This window comes from Bradysia coprophila, unplaced genomic scaffold, assembly GCF_014529535.1.
Source record: "Bradysia coprophila strain Holo2 unplaced genomic scaffold, BU_Bcop_v1 contig_350, whole genome shotgun sequence".
In the NCBI taxonomy this organism is placed as follows: domain Eukaryota; kingdom Metazoa; phylum Arthropoda; class Insecta; order Diptera; family Sciaridae; genus Bradysia; species Bradysia coprophila.
In genome coordinates this window covers 1,490,853-1,517,711 of record NW_023503608.1, presented here as the reverse complement: position 1 = coordinate 1,517,711, position 26,859 = coordinate 1,490,853, and the positions used below count along the sequence as shown (strand labels likewise).

Sequence of the window (26,859 nt, the reverse complement as noted above, 5' to 3'; positions counted from 1 at the left end):
CAATTTTAAAACAGATCTGTCTCCCATTTCACATAAAATACATCCATAAAAGGCGCATTTAAATTGTATACATATCAAAACCTCAATCGAAATTAACCGCTGCATTTACCCTGCGCTCTCGGTTTATTACAAAATCGAATATAAGATTAATAATGTCGAATTATGCTCGAATTTATGAATATTGTAATGCATAATCACGAAGAATTCGTTGGTTTATTAAAATATTTAGAGTAGCTTTTATGTATGTAATATTAAATCATGTTACATTATGTACTTTCCTTCCATGTTTTATCTGAATGCTTATATTTAACTGCTCTGAATAATGTTGAATGGTGGCGTTTTAATGTGATCAACAGCAACATTATAAATGTTGCCAAAGCAAAAAATGATAAATATTTTTGTTTATTCGATTTGTGAGCGGGAAAATGAATCAATGATTTTACTGTGGTCAATACGCGTTTCTGTTAGTGTACTCATGATGTAATTCAGTATTTTTTTCACTTGTTTTAATGCGGATTATGACAAGTAATTTGGAAATGACTCGTTTTCATAACTGTATGCAGGTGTGATAAAAAAGGAAAAAGGTATCCTTGGAGGAAATTTTCCAAGCTGAAATGTTGAACGAAACAGATATTTTGTTGCTAAACTGACACCCACTATCTACTTTCCACATTTTTATTTTTGCAAAAAACATCTAAAATCTTATAGCTTTGACCAATGAATGAACATTAAATAAGTTCCTGACATTATTCTAATCAATGATTTTTGAGTTAACGTCTCAAATCTATGACTTCATTTGTTTTAAATAATCGGCGAGCGAACCAAACATTCTTTTACTTCAATTGTGCTAAAAAATACTTTGCAATATAAGGCCTCATAAACCAGATCTCACTGCTTATATTTATCAATAATCTCGATAACAGATGACTTTCTCCCACTTTCTTCAAACGTATATCGGTGATTTGTGACTGAATCGACTTGCTTATATCTTTAGGATAATATGTTATCATTAACAGATGCAGATGTATTTGATCTAAAGATGAACTTTACTATGAGGTATGAGGTACACAAGATATTTCGACTTTCTTATATTCTGCGACCATACTTTGTATTGACGCGATTTAGTTTTAATGAACACATTTAATAGCAAAATGATTGGTGAGACGTGTAAATAAATAGACAATAAATGATGAGGATTGCACGCGGCAGGTGTTAAAATTAAATAAGTTTCATGCAGCGGTATCCACTACAACCATTAAGCCACATATTTTGTCATTATTCAAACCGTATTTTACAATGTCGACTTAATCGTTGAATTGAAAATGTGTCTAGATGAAATGGGAGACGATTAATAAAATCCTGGGTAATTGAAATGTTTCTTACGTGGGTCGTGATAGAGGAATGGGAATAAAACCATTTCAATAGACTCTTATTTCTAGAGGTGTGCAAGGATCTTCTCGTCCTCGCCCTCGTCGAGATAAATAATAAAGTGAAGACGGTTGATGAATTTTTGTGCAAGATATACGTGTGATTAATGCTACTTGTGTATGTGCATTTTGAATGGCTTATTATTATTTCGAAAAAAAAAAATATTTTGACCCAACCGACATGAATGGATAGCGTATTAGTATAACATTGCGGTTACACGACGCATTTTTATTTTAAATATTAAAAACATTTTTATGGGCATTTTTTATTATAACAGGATTTGATTTGAAGAAAAAGAAGAAGAAGAAGAAGATGATGACGATGAAGAAAAAAAATTATTTATATTTAATGCTATAATATCGAATGTTTGAACAAGATGAAAATGTTATTATATTATTTATGGTAATAAAGAAAGTTTTTCTATAATAATAATAATTTTTAATAAATGAATGAACACAAACAAACAAACGGTTGACATTAACATTGTGGATGGGATAATAATATTGTTTTTTTTTGTTTGAGGTATAACATATTTATTGTAAATATTTTACTGGCTAATCCGACACAGTTTTTAAATGCCATTGATAGCGCACAATTATTATCATCATATCATTATATCTGATTAAATCTGGACAAAAAAACATATCAATATTATTAATAAATGAATTCCATGTATTCATTTTACCATAACGACGATATATAGATTTTGATTGACATGATTAAAATTTATGATTTAACTTTGGTAAATTTATTGTTATACTTTTAATTTCTCTTTTCTATCTATACATTAAATTATAACGTATATATTTGCGTGTGTATTATAATTCGTATTTATATTGCACATATAAGTAATTGTTGGGTCATAAATTCGTCTCTTTATTTCTCTATTTTTTTTTTATTTTCATTAAAATTCATAAGTTATTGGCTCTGGTGTATAATAGCCAGTTATTGATTTATCTAATTGAAATTTGTTGTCAATCACACTCTCTATTTAGTTTTTATTTGATATGCCTGGTCAGCGGGTGGGTAGGGTTATATTCAATTTCGTTCCACTCTCTATGTAATAACATAATATTTTATCGTAACTAGTGTAAGAAAACCAACTGTTTGTTTCACTCAATTTCCGTCGACAAGACTTACCCAGTCTGAACTGAATGTTGTATAATAATATTGTCGAAACTGAAGCAAATTGGGCATGTTTGATAAGTCATATTGATTAGTTCCTTAGATTCGATAATCGATATTTTCAAAAAATCAATATCAATCAAAATGACTGATAATCGATAAAATATCGGCTGTTAAATCGATTATCAGTAGTCATTTATCGATTATCAGTAGAATTTGTATGGAGACAGACTATTTGACACTTTTGTTTTTTGAGCAGCACTAATCAGTCGTCATTTATCGATTATAATCGGTACTTACCGATAAATCATTCGATTGATTTGAAAATATCGATATCAATCAAATGTTTAATTGATAATTGACAAATATCGATTCATTTACGGTAAATATCGACTGATAAAACATTCGATTGATATTGTATGGATCGGAATTTCATCATTGATTGAACATATTTTCCAGTGAACTTGCCTAAAGCCAATGCCATTGGCCGAAAGCCTTTCCTCAAAGATCAAAAATGAATTCATATTTCTTTTGTCTGTGTTTTTCAACAAGCTTTAAAACACAATTGATAATAGTACATTTTCTACCTTGGTGTATATTTCGAGAATAACTTCGTATGTACAATTGTATATAACGAGCGCCAGCGAGTGTATATACAATTGTACATAAGAAGTGATTCGAAAAATATACACCAAGGTAGAACAATGTTTTATCTCCTGCAAGTTGATATTTCATACATTAGCGAAATAAGCACAAAAATTTGGATTTAAAATTAATTAATTAAGCATGTTGCTTTAAAACGCATTCACAACAAAAAAAACGTCATACAGAGAATCCTTTATTTACTTACTCACACACATATACTATCCACCTCACCATTTCGTTCAAATCACATCATTCCGACTACTCTGATTATTTGATCGATGCAGAAGTGACTAACGAACCACTACCGACACCAATTGCATCGCATTATGTGATTTGTTGGCGCAGTGGTCAGCATGTTTGGTTGATATGCTGCTGGTCCCGTGTTCGCTTCCGCCGTTCGGCGATTTTTTTTTTTTTTCAAATAGGTGGGTTATGTGTGAATTATCCAATCGTATAGGCTGTGGTTATGTATGTGTTTGTGTTTATATGCAGAAACGCGTAATGTATGAAATATCAGCTTGCAGGAGATAAAATATTTGGTCATTAACTTAGTTTTGTATGAAGTTCGAATGCTTCTAATAAAACCGAGTGTGGTGGAAACTCATAAAAAAATTAGGATGAGCGGAAGCATCTAACTTGATTTCAACAACACTTACTTTCAGCTCCCAATAGATCCCTATAACTCATCCCATATTGAGTTGTACGATGCTCGGGGCTCGTATGATCGTCGTCGAGTGGTTAAATTTCTCCAGTCTAATATAAAAGTTCAAATTTAGCTTGAAATTCTGAGTTTATTTAGAAAACATACAAAAACGGTTTCAGAAACATAAAACATATTTTACGATCAAAACTCCACACAATAAACTGCCGGTTCATGGCGTCACTAATCCATCGGTTGTGTTGTGTCTTGTTGAATATCCTTGTTAGTATTGTTTTTCGCTGGTGGTGAAGTAGTGGGCTTCAGACATGATTTCGGCGTGCTACTTTCTGATGTTCTCGTAAACGTTCCCGCAACGGGGTCAGATGGCGGTTCCTCATCATAACGCCTTGATTGGCCAGTAAAAAAACAACAAACCAATGAATGGCTGCTTTGTTCTGGCTCCGGATCTGTTAGACATTCATTCGATACGAATCGGACTGATTTCCGTTCAGATTTGCTGGCAGTAGGTGACATTGATACAACATTGTCAGAAATCGTTTCTAAACTATCCTCGTACAAAGTAGCGTTTTTCGTTTTCTCACACAATTTGTCTAATTGGTTGTCTGACTTGGTTTTTGTTTGATGTTGCAAGGCTGTTGAATTTTTCATAGATCGTTTGGCTTTGCATGCTGTAACTTCGGCAGCTTTCGGTTCACAACGAACTGAGCAGGGAAGCACTTTCATATTCTTGTTGATTGATGGTTGAGACGTAGCATCGTAACCAATTTGTCGAATTTGTCGTTCAGCCGTAGTATTTCCTATTTCATGAATCGAATTCCGTCGGGCTGGTACACCCGAATTAGATTCTTCAACCGGGCCAAAATCTGCTGTAATAGCTGATGGTGTAAGCGAATGGAGTGCGTCCAATCGAACGGGACATTTATTTGCTAGTTCTTCAGCTAAGTCTAAACATGATTTATTGTAGCCGATGTTCAGCCACGAATGGCTGCAAATTTCCCTTATCGATGCCCGAAGTAGCGGACAAACCGTCAGCATTTCCTTAATTAAGGGCGAAGCAGTTGACCGATTATTCTTTGGTTCGAAATAATTGCCGGAAATGATTTTTGTAACCAATTGTGGATAACTGATAGCATTGAACGGCATACTACCGTAAACTAATGTGAACAATACAACGCCGAGCGACCAACAATCCACTTCGGGACCCCGATATGGTTCTTCGCTTAGCAATTCCGGTGATGCGTATAGACATGAACCGCAAAATGTAGCTAAAAATCGTTGATTATCGAACACGGTTGACAGACCAAAATCCGTAATCTTGACGTTCCCATGTTGGTCTAATAAAATGTTTTCCAATTTGAGATCTCTATGGCAAATTTTCTGCTTATGACAATAGTAAACTGCAGTTGAAATCTGTCGAAAAATTCGCCGCGCTTCATCCGCATCCAATACTTTGCGTACAGACAAATAACTGAACAGCTCACCACCTGGCGCATATTCCATCACCAAAATTAGTTGATCATGATGCTCAAATACTTCGAAAACGTGAGCAATATGTGGATGGTGCAGTGAGCTCGCAATTTTCGTTTCTCTTCTTTTTCTGATAAGACTGGAGACCGACTCTGCTTTGCCTTTTTTTATTGTTTTCAGTGCTACCTGTTGATTAGTTTCTCTGTCGGTGCACAATTGAACGCTGCCGTAACTGCCTTGACCCAACTTTCTTATCGATACAAATCTTTCCTTGCCGAGATTTCCTCGTTGATTTGTCTTTTTTATGGCGCCGCCGGTGCTGCTGATTCCGCTCATAATATTGTTGATATACGCAGACTGTGCCATTTGTTGTGGCGGTGCCACCAGTTCGTTGTCCCGAATCATATCTTGAATCTTTTAGTTTTCAGGTTGAAATGAAATCAAAATGGTTGTCTGACGTTGTAAATTTTTTTTCGACTACAACTTTGCTATCGGCTGTCCCGGCGATGATCTATTGGGAATTTATACAGTTCAAGTCACTGTAAACGTACAGACGCCGTTGTAGGATTTAATTGCGAATTTTTAATCAGTTGATTCGTCGTATTGTTACAAAAAATAACCTTTCGTTTTTTGCACGTCCGAAAATCTCAGAACAACAGCAGTTACTGACTCAACGTTGTGTTAATTGTTCTTAGGATTATAATGAAAAGGAAAGAGATGGATAAAGTGTCGATCTCAACAACCAAATTTTTTCTTCTCTCTCTAAACCTTTCCCATTTATTGAATAGACCCAAATAGTTGCACCGCATACAGCTGAATATTGATACAAAAAAACAGGGCCTATTTTTGAAAAACGTAGCTCTGATCTGATCTGATCAAAGTCTTAATAATTTGATTAGAAAAGGTTGTTATGCCAAACATAGTCGGTTTATGAGTAGTTTAGTACTTTACTTTCACAGTTCTCAGATAGACAATAATGATGTTCTGTTCATAATAACTTGCAGCAACACTAACAATATGTAAGTCATACCAAATCAGACCACCGTTTATTAATTGGAGGGATTCTTTTGAAAAACGATCTGCCGAAATCGGACGCATTTTGAAGTGGAGTTTTTGATATGTACTTAGATAGGTCCAGTGCCTATATTCGCGAAAATATTTCAAGAAAATTGTGAAAATTTGAGAAAATTCATGAAAATTGTGAAAATTTGAGAAAATTTATGAAAATTCACGAAAATTTGTGAAAGTTTATGAAATTTGTGAAAATTTATGAAATTTGGGAAAATTAAAGAAAATTAATTATTTTTTCATAAAATTTTCTATATCGTTGCTTTTCTCGTTTTTTTTCTATTTTTTTTTTATTAGACTTACAGTTTGTTCATCTTTAAAAAACACAATTTTCGATTTATCAGAGTTTTAAAAGTCATCCATGTTCCCAGTCAATTAAGTGCTTCCCAGTCTATGATGTTTTGGCGTTTGAATTCGCTAATTAAAAAACGCACTTTACTAATTATTTGTGGATATTTAGTAAATGCTGTCGTTTGTTTTTTTTTTGCTAAATAATCGTTTTTTAAACTAATTTGACGCAACGCATTATTCCACTGAGTCAGTACTACCGACTTGGAGGTTTTTCTTTCGTCACAGAAGTAAAAAAAGCAACTCGCAAAGACCACCGTAATCGATTTTCGTATGGACTATCAAAGTAGATGTAGGGTTGTCTGTAACAAGAACTACATGGGTATTGACATCTTTGGCTGAAAATATAGATCAGCCATTTTGGAGCAGTTTTTGCTTATTATGATGTTTAACAACAATTAAAAATAATTTGTCCAATTTATAGTTCCCCATTATTTTCATTATATTCATCTATTATCGAAGCTCTGTGTAGTATGATTTCAGTATTTATATAGTAAAATGCATGTTAAAAAAATTGAAGTACAAGATTTGAAATCAACCGATTAAAAATACTTTTATGCAATTCCGTCGCAAAATGTTCACTTTTTCATGCATCATTTCAATGATATATTGATTTACTTTTTATCACTAGTGACAAAAAGGACTTCCATATAACTTTTTGTCACTAGTGATAAAAAGTAAATCAATATACCTTGAAATAATACATGAAAAAGTGATTTTGCGACAAAATTGCATAAAAAATTGTATGCAACACGTTGCGAAAGTGGTTGTTTTTGTCACACGATGTTGTTATCAAGCTTGCTACGCTCGTCTGATAACATCACATCTTGTGACAAAAACAACTACTTTTCGCAACTTGTTGCATAAATTACTATGATGGATGCAAGTAATAGGATAGTAATATTGAAAACTGAAAATCGTAGCACTTTATCGAAACAGAAACAAATGTAACTCAGAACTAGTTTCTCTTCGTCGTATCGGGATATAAATGTATATATTTGTTTGATACGAGTACGAGGCCGTAATCGTTTTTTGTTTCAATTCGCTCCTAATCACATAATTTGGTCATATGTATAAAACAAAGAGCATGAATATCTTGACGTATCAAATTGCACGTATGCACCATATTTAAACAATGTAACAATAGGTTTACAAGCGGTTTTCGTGCGTTTTAAACCAACGTGAACCTCTTTTGGTATGTGAGCTGGGCACTTTTCAGTTAGAATAAGAAAAGTTATTTATTTTCGTCAGCATTTGAACGGATCTTACAATATTTGGCATTCATACAACTACGAATAAGAAAAAAGGTTCGAAAGACCGCATTTCCTAAATATTCATCAAATAATTAGTAAGTCTACGAAAAAAATTTGAAAAAATAGGAAAGAAAACAGCGAAATCGAAGATTTCATGAAAAATACCCACCCTGTACTTTCCAAAAACATTTTGATTTCTTCATTCGTGTTCAGAATTTAGAGATTCGCATATCCCAGTTAATATATATATATATGTAAAACACTTAAAAAAAGAAGTTAATGGCCCAAAATTAAGCATTTTTTCAATAACTAAAAATTTCGGCTTTGACGATTTTTTCAGCTTATCCTGTATTTTACACAAACTAATTTTTTATCTTTTCGAGTTCTCGTGATATTCACTAAAAAACTTGAAAAACACGGATTTTCGGATGCCGCCGCCAAAAGTTATTGCCCAAGATCTTAGCCTTAACCCTAACTTTTCTTCATCAGGATACTAAACTCAACCGAAAAACACTTTAACATGCTCCGGACCTCACTTTGACACAGGGTTTTCAGTGACCCATCGACTAAATGTTAATTAAACTGAGTGTTTGACGATTTTCTAATAGTTCTCTTGTTTATTCGTTTTTCCTAAATTTCATGAAAATTCTTGAAAATTCATGAAAATTTGTGAAAACTTAAGAAAATTCGTGAAATTTCATGAAAATTCACGAAAATTTGTGAAAATTCAAGAAAATTTGTGAAAATTTATGAAATTTGTGAAAATTTGAGAAAATTAAGAAAATATTTTCGCGAATATAGGCACTGGATAGGTCCCTTGAAGTCAAATAGTACATTTCGTACCGAGGCCTAAAAGTCTTTTTTAGAGTGTGAGAAGTTTCCAGACAGAGCCGAAGGCGAGGTCTGGAATCGAATACGCTAAAAAAGACTTTTAGTCCGTGGTACGAATAGTATTTTTCATATTGGACGGACAAAAAGTGCGACGAAGTAGCACTTTTCGGGTCCTAGGTATGAAAAATATTTTTTTGAAAATTCTTTGATTTTTGTTTGGCTAGCGAGAACAGAAAACATGCACTTTTCATTTGGAAATTTATCCGGCTAAATGACAGCTACATGTGTGGGGTGTCATTGGAAAGGCAATTGAATGTACTTTCGGGGAAAATAGTCGATCTAGGGGAGTATTAACTTCCTGACGAGTTACGAACAGTTGGAAGTTTATTTATTCCTGTGCATTCGAAAAGCCACAAAAACAACAAAAAACTGTGTCTTCCAATTGCGTGGGTCCTGGTATGATGATTGCAAGCTTGACGTACAAATACAGCACTCGTGATTTTGATACATTTCCAATTTTCATGTGCATGTTTTCTGTTTTCGATCACCTCTCGCTAGCCATACAATAATCAAAAAATTTTCAAAACAATATTTTTGGCCTCTCGGGACCAATACCTATCTAAGTACATATCAAAAAGTCCACTTCAAAATGCGTCCGATTTCGGCAGGTCGTTTGTCAAAAGAATCCCTCTTGAGGGAACATTACGTTTATTACATTTCTATTTTGGATGAGTTGCTTACTCATCTAATCTTAAGTGTTGGAGAGTAAGGAAAGAGATTTTACAACCTGTTTCATCTGTGAAATCGATCACCTGTTTTATATTCTTACCGTTTGTGACAACATCCTACTATGAGATCTACTACTTCATCACTGATACTAATATTTTAAAATCTTTTACTTCATTTTTTTGAACATGATTTGAAGTATGTCTGTAGATGTTAAATAGATCATGGAATTTATGGTTACACTAAGATGTGTTGCACTTTGTTGTTAGTCATTTAATAACACTTTGATGAAATCGTTTTTTTATACTAAAACCAAATTTTGTAAATCTTTTGACCTCATTACCAACCGTCTATACTTCTTCTGTCTTCTGTCAACAGGTTAGCAAACATTCACAATCTATGTTGATTTCAAACATTTCTTAACATCCACCTGAATATCATATTATCTATACACAGGTACTCAAAAGAGAATATAATATACCATTCACAAAACGGTCAATAATATTATGGAACTCGCCAACAACGTCGGTAATTACAAATGAATTTTCTTTCAAGGTCGATTAAATATTTATTTCTCATGTCTTTTGTGTTGCCTCAAAATCAAATTTTAAAAGAGTCTTATGTTCATGTTCATGGCAATAAAATGATTTCAAATTCATACATTCCAATGAAACACACACACAAAAAAAAAACAATCGGACAACCTGCCAATGCGAATATCAAATCTACATTAGACATAAATAAACCACACCTGCCAAAACATAGTGTCCATTTTGCTCATACATTGAAAATTAATTATTTTACAAAACCAACCTGTTTGGATAGCTTGCAAGTTTGCGTTAAGTTTGGCGTTGTTGCTGCTGTTGGCTTTTTTTTAATGTAAAATTAAAAAATCCTAATAAATCATTTATATTAGATTGGTATTGTTTCTGAACATTTTTTTTTAAATTTTGCTATTCAAAGTGAGAATGTAACACGCAGCCGTTGTGTTGTTAGCTTAAGAGAGTCAAGGCTGCTTAATAATATGTTTTATTCGATTGCATTAATATGGAAGCCCATGCCATAATAAAGCACAACAGTGTGGAAAAAAAGCTACAATAAGTTCTTGACCATTCAACAACGCTTATTTGGTTTAATTAATTTTACACTCAAATTATTTCCCATGTTCTTTATCGACTAATCGATATGGTCGAGTTAGTTCGATATGTTTTTTTTCGGTAAAAGCTAAATTAATACAAAAAAGAAAGAAATTGAAAGTTTATTTTCCACATTATCAAATTCATAATTAATAATTTTTGTGGTTTATCTGTCACACATCTAGACATATAATATGTTAATTAATTGAGAAAGAGTCAACACAAAATGGTTTTTTGAGATGAAGTCAGAGGAAAAAAAAAACACTCAACTCTGCGCGCATATAAACGGCTACAAACATCTGATATTTATTTTTATATAAACAGGCGATATCGGAAATAAATAAAACTTTATAATGTAACACACATGGCATAGAGAGATGAGGTTTTGTAGATGTTCGATTTTGATTACACACATTTCATTTATATTATATGGTGTGCAAATAAACTTTATACGGTTTAAATCGGTTTAATTTGATACAGATGTTATCAGTGATGATAAATTTACATAAAAACTGTCTTAAGTTTCACATGAACAGGAACATTATCTTCTGCTTTTTCGTTGTTTGTTGCCTATTCGGAGTGTGTTGGAGAAAAAAAATGTTGATTTAAATTGACGCGTTCTCATGAAGATCCGCTTTTCCGGTATCAATTTCAATTGAAATGATTTTTAAATCGGGAATCTTTAGAAAGGTAAAAGTATATTGGATCATGTGAATCATTTTTTTTTCATAATTTTTATGAATTATGATTATGGTTGGTCTATTAAGCATTCTTCAAAATTAGTTACTTAACAATCAAAATTGATTTATACTTTGATTTAGTGATCACTGTTTTATACGGTGAATGTTATGCGATAAAATGAGCGGGTCAATGATATTAGTCTGCTTACACCGTTAATATAACTTGTTACGTTAGAAGATGTTCATTTAAAATAAAAATTAGTTTCCTTTCGCAAGGAAGACGTAACTCGTGAATCAAAATTAATCGATTAGCAGAAGGTGTGGCTCGATGCCATCCATGCCAAGACAACGTTTTTGTTTCCTTATCATAACTAAAAAGGTGTTATCGGCATTGGAAATATTTCGGTTTTAATTGCAATTTTATTGTAACGTGACCAAGAAAAAACGTCGTTCATCGGTTATGCACTAAGTTAATCGAAATTAGTGAGGAATACGAGACAAGATCTTACATGTTAAAAAATGACTTCTCTGCAACAAAGGTGTGTGGCCTGCAACATATATTTAGGATTTGCTTTTTTAAGTACTTCAAAGAACTCAAGAAAATGCAAAAAGATGGATTTGTCGACCACATTAAGTGGGCAACTAGCTCTAGCTAATGAGGCCGTATACATGCATGTCAAGTCAAAACAATTGAAGTAACAGATTTGATAGTCAATCGATTGTTGCTGGCTTGTTCCTTAATGTCAGCTTGTAACACTTTGTTACACCGCTTGTTCCATATATGGACACTTTGAGTAGCCTAAGACATTTAGCATATAGAATAAATTTAAAACTGCCCTTGGCGCCAACGGCACTAACAGGCAATAGGATTCAGTTCAAAACAGTTTAATTCGTCACTTCATTATATGATTAAAATGATGATTAAAAAAGACTTTACTAAGGGCACTGATGGTATTTCACAAAGTCTGTGAGGTCAGAAGACTAAATTGGTTTTCGCATTAGGCCTATCACGGGATGCAACAGCAGCATACTGTAAGTCTGATTCTCCAGTTTACTATTTAATTTTCAAATAAAATTAATTCGTAGAATGAATCCATTACACACATGTCTACGATTGGTTGTGGCGTGGAAATTAATTAGCGTAATTGAGTTTAGAAACTTACAGCAATTCATCGTTCTGCTTTTATTTATACGAAAATGACAACATTCAAACGTACTGTGTCCGCTATTCCATTTATTTAATTATATTTTGAAATTGCTTAAAATCCGCGCAAAATCCCTTCCGGCTTCGCAATGCAAGCAATATGATTTTATTAGAAACGATCCATTTTTGGATTTGTGCCACCCAAGATTATACGCTTTGTAAAATATTGTTTCGATAAATTTGTCATGTACCCAAACATGTAGGTAGGCAGGCAGCAGACAAAAAAGCTGAATTAATTCAGAGAGAAACACAAATTAATTCATGATTTTTGTTGGGCTGCATAAAATTTAATTAAAGCGAGTTCAACGGAGCTTATATTATACACGTAGATAAATTACAATACAAAATTGTTGCCTTTTTTTCTTCTTATTTTTTCTTTATTGTAATATAATGCAAGACGTTTGTTTGTCTATCCATTTTCATCTAATATAGTCCGTGCTAAAGTAACGGCTCAAATGTGGATCAATGTCATTTTTTTTCTACGCTGTGAGTGTTCAATGATGAAAACATTCACTGTCACGGTGTGCACCACATTGTTAATACCACACATGTCTGTTTGTTCGTACAATAATGATTCGAAATAATTGAACAATTGAAGAAATTTGGAAAAAGATTCCAACCCACAACGAAGGTGTCGGTATTTTATAGGTGATTGTGGCAATAGTGTCATTGAAAAAATTGTGCAATCTTTGTGATTGATTGGCGGAAGGGACTGTCTGCTGGTAGCGATGATAATTACTGTTTTAATGACACGTTGAGTGAACTATATTAAAAAGCTTTTTTACCCGACGCTTTGATTGGTGGGTAAAAATTTTTGACAGAAATTAATTTTGGTCTGAAGCTTTCAATTAAAAAAGACCGAAACCGATCAGATCAGAGATAAACGTACAGAAAATATTGTTAGTAAGTTCTACTTAATACAAAACCATTTCTTCCGGATTCAATTTTAATTTCAGCCTTACGCCAAAGTCCTTGAAGCTATGTTACTCTATCGAATTTCCCACAAAACATATCACGATATTTCATTTCAAATTACTCTTGTAAATGATTATAATGCACAGGCACATTCTGTTTTAAATTCAATTTTATTTTTACTTACAACAATCAATCAAATTTTAAATTACGTTCAGAGACGCGTGTGCCGAGCACCTAAAGATAAACAATTATAGAATACAGACAAAAAAATTATGGTTCGTTTAAAATGATCGTTGAATTAAAAAAAAACAAATTCGAATATTTTGTTAGTGAAGAGAAGTTTCGGTACCAACTAAATCAGACTGATCAAAATTTAATCTGTTAGATCTTTGAACGGACGGTTTGGAAGAATTCTGATGTCTAAAACGTTCGTACAACAGTTACTTTTCTTAACCACTCTGTACTCTGTATCAAGGTGTTTGTATTCATGATATATTTTAGATATGTTGTTTAGTTGTTTTTACTCAGATTAAGACTCAGACTAAGATTCATTAATAGAGAAGTCTTTCCACTTTTCACATCACCAAAATTAATATATTTCTTAAAATTGTTCGATTCTGCTACTTTGTTTGATATGAACATTTTGAACGGGTCTGTTACTTCATTTGTTTTATCAAACATTTTCCCATATATTATGTCATTAACCAGGTCATCGCTTATTTTTGCCGTGACTATTGATAACAGATGCTTGATGGTTGTTATCTCACAAAATAACTTCGTGTATATGGTGTTTATAGAGATTAATAGATCATTGTCAATATCATACGAGATGTCGAATAAGTTGCATTTTCACCCAGCTAACCCCAAAGTTCGAAATTTATGGTAAGCTAGATAAAGTTGGCAACTAATTTGAGAAACTGCTATTCGACAATGATAGAAAATTTCACATCTGTGAATATTGGGACCGTCCTAGGTGAATTCATATTCTTTTATCAGAGTTTTATCTAACCCACTATGTCATCATCAGCACACAAAGAAAAAACTTATGTTGCCTAGATTGAGTTTGCTCTATTAAAACAAAAGAAACGAGATAAACGCAAAGGCGGAATGGTCAATTATTCTGCTTTTATTGTTACATCGCAAAGAATGTCTAATTAATTATTTATTAATCGAACTATTTACAATGCCCACATGTGAACCGTATCATATGTGGTTACTGTGCAATACTGTTTAAATGATTTAAAATAGTCTCGATAATAATTGGTAAGAATATCCTTCGGTTGGCTGAGATAGAATAGTATAGATCTTGACACAAATACCACAAATTTTATTTAAAAGAAAATCTTGAGTCAATATATATTCATTCAATATTATTCCTTCTTTAATTACTAATTAATTTCAATATTTATCCGCACATAAAAATAATCGTGCGAAAATTTATCAAATTAACAATTAAAATTTAAAGAAAGAAAAAAAATTCTAATTTTTTGTTGTTTATACGTAAAATTAATTGATTAAGTATTGTTCTTTTAGTCATTGACATACACTGCACAAAATTTAAGATCAAAAACTTTTGTTTATACTTTTTGTTTTAGCACAGCATTATTACCCAAACAAATTGATTTTATCAATTTTCTGTTCCCATAATATACGATAGAAGTAATAGTTTATTTATAGGTTTATAACATAGACGAAGGTCGATACGGCAATTTATTGTTGTTTTTCTTTTGTTGTTCGAATGGTTGGCTTTTTCATATTCGAAAAATAATGTTCATAGCAAGTAGGTGGCTTGATAAAATAACAAAACAAAAAAAAATATTTACATTTAATTGCAATATCACCCACAGCCACTTCACTTTTCGACACCATCAATGTGCAATGGCGTTCTCGAGCAACGTTTTTTTTCTAAGAACGTGTTCGTTTCTATAACGAATTTTGTCATTTTCATTTATTTTGAAATAAATTCGTCGGTAAAGAGTTAAGAAATTTTCGTTAAATTCTCAGTGATTTAACATGGGTTACAATTACCAGATATGATATCAAATAAAAATATCGTCGTGCACTTTAGCGTTTAAAAATTGTGCTTGGTTGGGTAAATTAAAGCAATTTTAAAAGTACATTCGTAGTCCTAGTTGCAAACTTTTTTTTTATCCATTAAGTGGCGTGAGAGACAGCGCATTCGTATGTTCAATTTAATTCAAATAAATTCACTTTCATTGCAACTGAGCGCAGGTTATGAACCCAAAGTAACATTCACATAACATTTATTTTAAGGAAACTGCCGGCGATTTTTTACATTTTAATTTAACATTTTACCATGTTACCATCGAGGGCTATTAATGCGAGTCGGTAATGATCAATAGGCATTTTCAGTCAAAAAAAAAAAACGAATTATCTCGACGCAGATCTCTTATTTAATTCGTTTCCTTATGATTCGCCCAAAGGGATAAAAAGTGTTGACTTTTAGCGATACCTTAATTAAACTGATTTTTACATACTCTCTTCTACTTTGTTCTACAAAATCTTATGAATCTAACAAGAGATCTGCATCAAGATAATTCGAAAAGATTTTTTTTTTGCCTGAACATGCCTAATGATCAATTGTGGTTCTGATTCAACATATTTTTTAGATTGTGATTTCTTAGACCAAGTGTTTGTAAGTTTTTCAGCTTTGATCACCAAAATTGTGGATTGCATTTATTACGGAACCAACAAGCCAAATCTTCAGAGAAATTTACTTTTTTTTTCTCCTATTGGAATAAATTCAAAATTCTTTTAAAAGTAGCTCTGTTGAATATAAGTGAATGCAAAATATGTCATAACAGAGAAGTGGTGATTTCAGTTTTCATCGCCAGTTATACTATATTATAATGACGGGATGTTTGTCTGTTTGTCCGCTATTTACCGTCAAAATGAAAGTTCAGAGCAAAAAAAAAAAAAAAAAAAAAACACTTTTTGATATGTTGTAGGGAATGGTCTGAAACGTGGAGAAAACGTGGTCCGGTGAAAAGTCTGTTCGGAGATAGTGAAGTTATGACTGTGCGGAGGTGGAAAATGGCAGAATCGATATAACTCGGTTATTTTGAGAGATGGAGCGTCGGTGAGGGAAGAAGAAATGTTCCATTTATTGCGGTGAACAAAGTTGCAGAAGAAAGTTTTTTTCTAACTTTTCATCGGGAGGTGGTAGAGTGGATTTTATGGGTTTTTTTGAGGGTCTGGAAAATGTTTTAAATTGTGGAGTGGCTGTTTTGGAAGGTGGTGAGGCGTGCGCGGGCTCAAATGAAAGGTATTGATGGTACGAAGCGAAGAAAAAAAACTGGAAAAAAATTGGGGTCAATTTGTTGGAGTTAAGGTGGTAAGTAGGGTGTTTGCCCACCAACGGGAACACGTTTGTAATTGCGGAGCGGCTGTTTTAGAAGCTAGAGGGGCGTGTGAGGATTTCAACGAAAGGTAACAATCCTACGAATCGAGGAAAAAAAAATTTAGGAAATTCGGATCAATTTCGAGCGAGTGACAGCTCTCCAAGTGGGCCATTTTTGAGCTACTCCAACGTACAGCGATCGATGATGATTTTGAGTTTTTCTTTGGGTGAAATGGATTTGTTTTCGGGGAAAGTTGTGAGTGAGTGGTGTGGTTGAATAGAAGTGAACACGGTGTACGCTTTTAGGTAATAGTGACCACCCCCTCGATTTTTGTATCTTTGGCTGTGAAGCAGATAGAGAGTTCGTTTCTTCGACAAAGTTGTTGGGTATTGAAAGAGTGGTTGTATGGAAGTGACCACAGTGTACGCTTTTAGGTAATAGTGACCACCCCCTCGATTTTTGCAACTTTTTGTGTGAAGCAGATGGAAAGTGGGTTTCTTCGGCAAAGTTATTGGTTATCGAAACAGTTGTCGTCTGAAAGTGACCACAGTGTCCGCTTTTGTGTGTAAGTGACCACCCCTCGATTTTTTTTAACTTTTTATGTGAAGCAGATGGAAAGTTGGTTTCTTCGGCAAAGTTGTTGTTAATTGAGAGAGTGTTTGTGGAGAAGTGACCACAGTGTACGTTTTTGTGTGTAAGTGACCACCCCCTCGATTTTTGTAACTTTTTGTGTGAAGCAGATGGAAGCTTCGTTTCTTCGGCAAAGTTGTTGGGCATTGAAAGAGTGGTTGTATGGCAGTGATCACAGTGTATGCTTTTAGGTAATAGTGACCACCCCCTCGATTTTTGCAACTTTTTGTGTGGAAAGTTGGTTTTTTTGGCAAAGTTGTTGGTTATTGAAAGAGTGGTTGTATGGAAGTGACCACAGTGTACACTTTTCTGTGTGAGTGACCACCCCCTCGATTTTTGTAACTTTTTATGTGAAGCACATGGAAAGTTGGTTTCTTCGGCAAAGTTGTTGGTTATCGAAAGAGTTGTCTACTGAAAGTGACCACAGTGTACACTTTTCTGTGTGAGTGACCAGCCCCTCGATTTTTGTAACTTTTTATGTGAAGCAGATGGAAAGTTGATTTCTTCGTCAAAGTTGTTCGGTATTGATGATTTTCAGTGGAGTATCACACGGGAATATGTGTTTTTTTTGCGAAAAGGTGTATTAATGGTGATTGCGGGGGTCCAGGGGGCGGCAGCCCACTGGCATGAAAAATAAATAATGGAAAGACGATATTAGGCGTCACAAAGAAGGTGTTGTTTCGGGCTAACTTAATTGTAAAAATGTGGGAGTGTGACACGGGAAGAGGTGTTTTGTTCGAAAAGGTGTGAGAGTGGTGATTGCGGGGGTCCAGGGGGCGGCAGCCCCCTGGCATGAAAAATAAATAATGGAAAGACGATATTAGGCGTCACAAAGAAGGTGTTGTTTCGGGCTAACTTAATTGTAAAAATGTGGGAGTGTGACACGGGAAGAGGTGTTTTGTTCGAAAAGGTGTGAGAGTGGTGATTGCGGGGGTCCAGGGGGCGGCAGCCCCCTGGCATGAAAAATAAATAAATAATGAAAAGACGATATTAGGCATTACAAAAGAAGAAGGTGATGTTTTGGACTAATTTTTCATAAGAATGTTTGAGCGGAGCGAAGCGATTTTCGTATAGCTCTTTAGCAGACTTAGAGTTGCTTTCGAATAGATGTTTGTCTGTAACAGGTGTTCCTCTCTAATTTCTCTGTTTGTCTGTAACAGGTGTTAGTCTCTAACAGGTGTCTGCCCGGTCTAGCTTGCTAGGATGCGACGTGGCACGAAGTGCCACAGGATGCAGACTAGTACTATATTATAACGACGAGATGTCTGTCTGTTTGTCCGCTATTTACCGTCAAAATGAAAGTTCAGAGCAAAAAAAAAAAAAAAAAAAAACACTTTTTGATATGTTGTAGGGAATGGTCTGAAACGTGGAGAAAACGTGGTCCGGTGAAAAGTCTGTTCGGAGATAGCGAAGTTATGACTGTGGGGAGGTGGAAAATGGCAGAATCGATATAACTCGGTTAGTTTGAGAGATGGAGCGTCGGGTGGGGAACAAGAAATGTTCAATTTATTGCGGTGAACAAAGTTGCAGAAGAAAGTTTTTTTCTAACTTTTCATCGGGAGGTGGTAGAGTGCATTTTATGGGTTTTTTTGAGGGTCTGGAAAATGTTTTAAATTGTGGAGCGGCTGTTTTGGAAGGTGGTGAGGCGTGAGCGGGCTCAAATGAAAGGTATTGATATACGAAGCGAAGAAAAAAAACTGGAAAAAAATTGGATTCAATTTGTTGGAGTTAAGGTGGTAAGTAGGGTGTTTGACCACCAACGGGAACACGTTTGTAATTGCGGAGCGGCTGTTTTAGAAGCTAGAGGGGCGTGTGAGAGTTTCAACGAAAGGTATGGATTGTACGAATCGACGAAAAAAAAATTTAGGAAATTCGGATCAATTTCGAGCGAGTGACAGCTCTCCAAGTGGGCCATTTTTGAGCTACTCAAACGTACAGTGATCGGTGATGATTTTGAGTTTTTCTTTGAGAAAAATGGATATGTTTTTGGTGAAAGTTGTATGGGTTTGAGAGGTGAGTGGTGTGGTTGAATAGAAGTGAACACGGTGTACGCTTTTGTGTTTGAGTGACCACCCCCTCGATTTTTGTATCTTTGGCTGTGAAGCAGATAGAGAGTTGGTTTCTTCGGCAAAGTTGTTGGTTATTGAAAGAGTGGTTGTATGGAAGTGACCGCAGTGTACGCTTTTAGGTAATAGTGACCACCCCCTCGATTTTTGTAACTTTTTATGTGAAGCAGATGGAGAGTTGGTTTCTTCTGCAAAGTTGTTGGGTATTGAAAGAGTGGTTGTATGGAAGTGATCACAGTGTACGCTTTTAGGTAATAGTGACCACCCCCTCGATTTTTGTAACTTTTTATGTGAAGCAGATGGAAAGTTGGTTTCTTCGACGAAGTTGTTGGTTATTGAAAGAGTGGTTGTATGGAAGTGACCACAGTGTACGATTTAGTGTGTGAGTGACCACCCCCTCAATTTTTGTAACTTTTTATGTGAAGAAGATGGAAAGTTGGTTTCTTCGGCAAAGTTATTGTTAATTGAGCTCTCTCAATTGTGCAGAAGTGACCACAGTGTACACTTTTGTGTATGAGTGACCACCCCCTCGATTTTAGTAACTTTTTGTGTGAAGCAGATGGAAAGTTGGTTTCTTCGGCAAAGTTGTTCGGATTGACAAAGTAGTTGTGGCGTGAGTTGTAGAAGGGTACAGGATTCATCAAAAATTGATGGTTTTCAGCAGAGTGTAACACGGGAAGAGGTGTTTCGTTCGAAAAGGTGTAAGAGTGGTGATTGCGGGGGTCCAGGGGGCGGCAGCCCCCTGGCATGAAAAATAAATAATGAAAAGACGATATTAGGCATTACAAAAGAAGAAGGTGATGTTTTGGACTAACTTTTCATAAGAATGTTTGAGCGGAGCGAAGCGATTTTCGTATAACTCTTTAGCAGACTTAGAGTTGCTTTCGAATAGATGTTTGTCTCTAATAGGTGTTTGTCTGTTTGTCTCTAATAGGTCTTTGTCTGTTTGTCTGTAACAGGTGTTAGTCTCTAACAGGTGTCTGCCCGGTCTAGCTTGCTAGGATGCGACGTGGCACGAAGTGCCACAGGATGCAGACTAGTACTATATTATAACGACGAGATGTCTGTCTTTCTTTCTTTCTTTCTGTCTGTCTGTTTGTCCGCTATTTACCGTCAAAATGAAAGTTCAGAGCAAAAAAAAAAAAAAACACTTTTTGATATGTTGTAGGGAATGGTCTGAAACGTGGAGAAAACGTGGTCCGGTGAAAAGTCTGTTCGGAGATAGTGAAGTTATGACTGTGGGGAGGTGGAAAATGGCAGAATCGATATAACTCGGTCATTTTGAGAGATGGAGCATCGGTTGGGGAAGAAGAAATGTTCCATTTATTGCGGGGAACAAAGTTGCTGAAGAAAGTTTTTTTCTAACTTTTCATCAGGAGGTGGTAGAGTGCATTTTATGCGTTTTTTTGAGGGTCTGGAAAATGTTTTAAATTGTGGAGCGGCTGTTTTGGAAGGTGGTGAGGCGTGAGCGGGCTCAAATGAAAGGTATTGATGGTACGAAGCGAAGAAAAAAAACTGGAAAAAAATTGGGGTCAATCTGTTGTAGTTAAGGTGGTAAGTAGGGTGTTTGGCCACCAACGGGAAGACGTTTGTAATTGCGGAGCGGCTGCTTTAGAAGATAGAGGGGCGTGTGAGAGTTTCAATGAAAGGTATGGATTGTACGAATCGAGGAAAAAAAAATTTAGGAAATTCGGATCAATTTCGAGCGAGTGACAGCTCTCCAAGTGGGCCATTTTTGAGCTACTCCAACGTACAGTGATCGATGATGATTTTGAGTTTTTCTTTGAGAAAAATGGATTTGTTTTTGGGAAAAGTTGAATGAGTTGTAGAGGTGAGTGGTGTGGTTGAATAGAAGTGAACACGGTGTACGCTTTTATGTGTGAGTGACCACCCCCTCGATTTTTGTATCTTTGGCTGTGAAGCAGATGGAAGGTTGGTTTCTTCGGCAAAGTTATTCGTTATCGAAAGAGTGGTTGTATGGAAGTGACCACGGTGTACGCTTTTGTGTGTGAGTGACCACCCCCTCGATTTTTGTAACTTTTTATGTGAAGCAGATGGAAAGTTGGTTTCTTCGGCAAAGTTGTTGGTTCTTGAAAGAGTGGTTGTATGGAAGTGACCACAGTGTACGCTTTTAGGTAATAGTGACCACCCCCTCGATTTTTGCAACTTTTTGTGTGAAGCAGATGGAAAGTGGGTTTCTTCGGCAAAGTTATTGGTTATCGAAACAGTTGTCGTCTGAAAGTGACCACAGTGTACGATTTAGTGTGTGAGTGACCACCCCCTCAATTTTTGTAACTTTTTATGTGAAGAAGATGGAAAGTTGGTTTCTTCGGCAAAGTTATTGTTAATTGAGCTCTCTCAATTGTGCAGAAGTGACCACAGTGTACACTTTTGTGTATGAGTGACCACCCCCTCGATTTTTGTAACTTTTTGTGTGAAGCAGATGGAAAGTTGGTTTCTTCGGCAAAGTTGTTCGGATTGACAAAGTAGTTGTGGCGTGAGTTGTAGAAGGGTACAGGATTCATCAAAAATTGATGGTTTTCAGCAGAGTGTAACACGGGAAGAGGTGTTTTGTTCGAAAAGGTGTAAGAGTGGTGATTGCGGGGGTCCAGGGGGCGGCAGCCCCCTGGCATGAAAAATAAATAATGAAAAGACGATATTAGGCATTACAAAAGAAGAAGGTGATGTTTTGGACTAACTTTTCATAAGAATGTTTGAGCGGAGCGAAGCGATTTTCGTATAACTCTTTAGCAGACTTAGAGTTGCTTTCGAATAGATGTTTGTCTCTAATAGGTGTTTGTCTGTTTGTCTCTAATAGGTCTTTGTCTGTTTGTCTGTAACAGGTGTTAGTCTCTAACAGGTGTCTGCCCGGTCTACCTTGCTAGGATGCGACGTGGCACGAAGTGCCACAGGATGCAGACTAGTTTCTTTAGATATATTTCCAAGTTTGTCTATCTTAAAAACGCAGAAAGCAAATAGGGTATCCCTAAACTGTTCGTTGGTTAACGGCGAAAGTGTGGATAAAAGAGCTGCCAGTGAAATTTAATCATTTTCATTGATAGATTTTGATAGATTTTTTCACAACGCGAACGCAGGCGAGAAAATAGTCTTTATTGTACAAACATTAAAACATTGTGTTGACCTCGGGAAAAAGAGCGAAATTTCATTTTCTCAGGTTAACAACACACTCGAAATGAAATTTCCAACTTTTCTTCCCTAGGTGAACGAATAACTATTTCATATGTGCGGTGTGATCTACACTATTTTCTTCACTCAAAGGAGAAAATGATGTTTTTTGACGCCTTGTCTAACGACAGGTCTGGTAAGAAAAGTGTGTTTTCTCGCTTCTTGTTTTTCTCCCTCGAACTGTCACCTTAAGTTTTGTTTTGAAGAATTGTGTAATAATTTTGTGTTTTTGTATAGTGTCGAAACAATATTAACCACACCTTGCACGTTGTGTTCACCTCTGGGTGAAAATAGGAAATTTCAATTCGAGCGATTAACGGCCCTCGCCCTGCTCTGGTCGCAAGACTTTGCTCTTTTTGGAATTTCCTGTTCTCTTCCCTCTGTAAACTAATAACTATTGTTCTTCTTCTTTTGAAACGACAAGTAAACAGCGATATCATCACTCAATCTATTACTTCTTTTGACTGAATTGTCATTTATTGATTTGACAAGATCTTTTACTTGACTGGTTTAATAGTACTTTTTTCCCATATAAGATTAAGATTTGCAGTTCATTTCTTATTTTTGTGTACGTTGTCGTTAACAGATGAAATGCCATCAAAAAGGAAAATTTTTCCATTTTTTTTTCAAGCACCTTTTAATGACCTATATGGAATGGATGGATACATTAGGATTTGGTATGCATTTAAAATGGATAATTTTTAGAATACACACGAAATGGTATTTGATGAGCGCAGAGTAAATAAGCTACAGAGTAAATCCTTCCTTGAAAATTCTCATCTAAAAGTGTATCGCTGAAAGTATGCCAAAAAATTGGTCTGATTGTATACGATCAACCTGATTGTCCACTGAAAGTTCACAGCTCTGAATTGCTTTACTGTTATGACGTGCATGAGGAACGCGAAAGAAAACCATCCGCATTGTAACATTTTTCGCGCAGAGATGGGAAATACTTTCGCTTTATCTTGGCGATCGTAATACAATAATGAAGCCGAAACTTGTTTATACAAAGTAAACAAAAGTTTTTTTTCTTCTTCTTCTTCTTCAACAAAATGTTTACAAAAATTGTTAATTGAGAAATACCTCGACCAATTAATGCCATCACACAATACATCGGGACCGATTGTGACACGATCGAAATGAATTATTAAATTAAAGAAGGTTTCGCATTTAAATATGTTTGTGTTGTTGTACCGGGTGATTCATTCCGCATAACCATAATTAATTTAAATTTACAAATCAAAAAAAAAAAAAAAGTTTTAAATATTATTAATTTTGTGTTTGGCTTTTTTTTTTGGTTGTCAAAACACACAAACATATCACACTATAACCTTCCTTTGATGTCATTCTGAAATTTTAAATCATCCATCGGTGTGATCACCAAATCTAAATCACACAATCACGCACTAATAAAGTTTTTAATTTGTCTAACATTGTGTAAATTAAGTAAAGCTTAAGCTTTAATCGAATAACTTTTTTTTTTTGTCAACAAACAATAAAATTATGCACGGCCAAAGAAATCGAAAATGAAAAAAAAAATATTTGCCCATACTACAATGTGTGGTGTGATATGTGGATTTCAGCCATATAATAACAATAATCGTGTTGATTTAAGAAAGGAATTAATGTCGTGTCAGTTACTTTGCGCAAAAGTAAACAATTTTTATATCTCGATGGAAAAGTGTAATTTAATTAATTGCATTATGCGTGCGATTTCTCAAAAAAAAAACGTTGTGTAACCCAAACACTATTCCGGTTTTAATTAATTAAGAAGTAATTAATAGACTAGAACTCGCAACAAAGTCTCTAATGCCGAACAAACAGTTTTCATACTTTATATAGAATGGTATGAAGTATTTATTGTATACATTTGCTGAGAGCTCACATTCACGAATTTCAGATGTGTTCAGAGATTATTATGCTGCTGGCATATTTCGCCAATAAAATACAATACACACGAACGTTTATGCAATTCAAACCATAAGTCTTCTAATCGGCAGTTAATCTTCAGAAGTTTTTTTCTTTTCTTCAGATTTCTATGTTTTGCCTATATTTCTAGTCATTTTTCTATTCAAATTAGTTGAAACGGTGTTTGTTTCCATAATGGTCACTATTCATCTGACCCATTACCAAAAATTGAAGAGCCGAAAAAATAGTAATTAATAAAGCAAATTGGAAAGAAACGAAAAAAAAAATCGTTTTAGAGGTTGTTGTCAATCAGATTTTTAACAGATCAAAATCGAAATGATATTTATTTTCAGATTTGTATTATTTATATATTAGTATAATAATGTGTCGGCATGTAATACACCGTGCATGTAATAGTTATAGATACATTACTAAAATATTACATTAACTGCGGTGTGTCTGAAATTCATAGATAATTTATACACATCGTAAAATGTATTACTTTACCAATTATCCTCTAAATTGTGTATGTACCTCATTTTAATGTTACTTACAAACAGATGAATGTTTTTTTTATATATATATTGTATACAACCCATACGTTCAATGCTATATTAACTTGCATAATTTCATTAATAGTCGGTAGACAGCATGGGTTCAATTAAAATCATCAACCAAAACGTTTTGGTATGGTAATAATACGCACGTATCACAACGAAAGACATCAAATTCAACGAACCTTTTTTTTGTGGTCGGTCAGTTTTTTTTCGCTTCTTTTCATTTTATTTCTTATTTCAGTTTTTTTTTCTCTATTTTATTTCATTAAATTTGTTTTTTTTTATCGATCTGACTTTGATGTTATGTCGGAATAGTGTATTCAGTTAGCAATTATCGAGGGAGCTAAAACCGTTTAAGCTTAATTCAAGATTACGTTTCCAATTTTAGAAAGATATGTGGAAACGGAAATTGGAATGTTTTGTTGTAAGCAGTAGGTTATGTTGCTTATTGTTACGCTGTACTTATTCGGAGATTCCATCTACATAGAGCAAAAGAAATAGAACCAGGGAAGACTCAGTGGCTCTCAAAGTTGGTTATTGAACGGACAGCTCACCATAAGATGTACAATTTGTCCCGGCGATCGTTAAATTTATTTCGAAGTTTACACATCTCATTATCAAAACTTTTAGTTATTCTAAGTGTTACTAGACATTGTCTGCATCAGTTTGCGGTAATTTTCATTTCCACACAAAAATGTCAACGAGCAACGACACCTGTTCTTTCAGAACCTTGGTAGAAACATAAAATTATGTTGCCCTTCGTGGCTGAATGTAGATGGCAGGGCACACATAAAACAGAATTTGAGGTCTTCTCAGAAAAACGTACTAATACGCGTTATGTGAAGAATGGATGACAACATAAGAAAGAACGGAAGTTGGCTTTAAAAGTTACGCAAAACACAAAAACGAAGATCTATACATGCTAATAACTCCTCTGCGCTAAAAATGCTAATTTGCGAACAGCTTCTCTTGGTTCGTTTATTGACTGTTGCACTCTATGCAGCCGCTGATTTACTTGAGCCATTTGGACCTGGGAAGCTGGCCATTTGTGTCTGGACGTTAGCATCCACTTTCGCTTACCAACTGTTGGTACCTAAAACTAAAATTTGAGTACATTTGGAGTTTGTTCATAAAAATTTGTTCAAAATGTTGTATTTCCTCAGAACAACTCCACACTCCACAGTTTTAAGACAGTTAAGCTAAATGCGCATTGTAAGTTTTGGATGTAATTACTTACCGTATAATAGGATAATGAAAGAAGGTAGCGATGAACAAAAATGAAAAATTCCGGTCTCAAGCATTTTGTACAAAGAAGATGATTTTACATACAAAATAGTATGTGTCTTCCGTACACAGTCCGTGTCATCTTCTTTGCGTACTAAGAAACTGTCTTTATGTTCAAAATGGTCTTATCGTGTACTGTACAGTACAAATAAAATTAAACCGTATTTTTTTTAAATAAATTTTTAAGCATGTACGTTCTCTGCTATATTGTGCCACATATTCAACCTTTCACATACAGCAAGCATAGTATCACCAGGATGAATATATCGAATCTATTACTTCATTTTGATCTACGTCCAATTGAATGCATTTTTCTACTTCATTACTTTTAACATGCTATTAGCTATGTAACACCTAATGAACCAATATTCACAATTTA

General features: G+C 34.7%; 2 protein-coding genes across 3 annotated transcripts in view; one reads left to right on the top strand and one right to left on the bottom strand.

Moving 5' to 3' along the window:
* Window positions 1–26,859, top strand: part of LOC119080001 (angiopoietin-related protein 2) — a 64,722-nt gene that overhangs the window by 27,507 nt on the left and 10,356 nt on the right. The window lies entirely within an intron of this gene.
* On the bottom strand, window positions 4,019–6,009 carry LOC119080023 (NUAK family SNF1-like kinase 1). The gene has a single exon (XM_037188203.1). The coding sequence runs from the start codon at window positions 5,729–5,731 to the stop codon at window positions 4,082–4,084; it is 1,650 nt and encodes a 549-aa protein (XP_037044098.1). The 5' UTR covers window positions 5,732–6,009; the 3' UTR covers window positions 4,019–4,081.

Coding starts and splice junctions, on each gene's coding strand:
- LOC119080023 (XM_037188203.1), bottom strand. CDS start 5,731: ATGATTCGGGACAACGAACTGGTGGCACCGCCACAACAAATGGCACAG.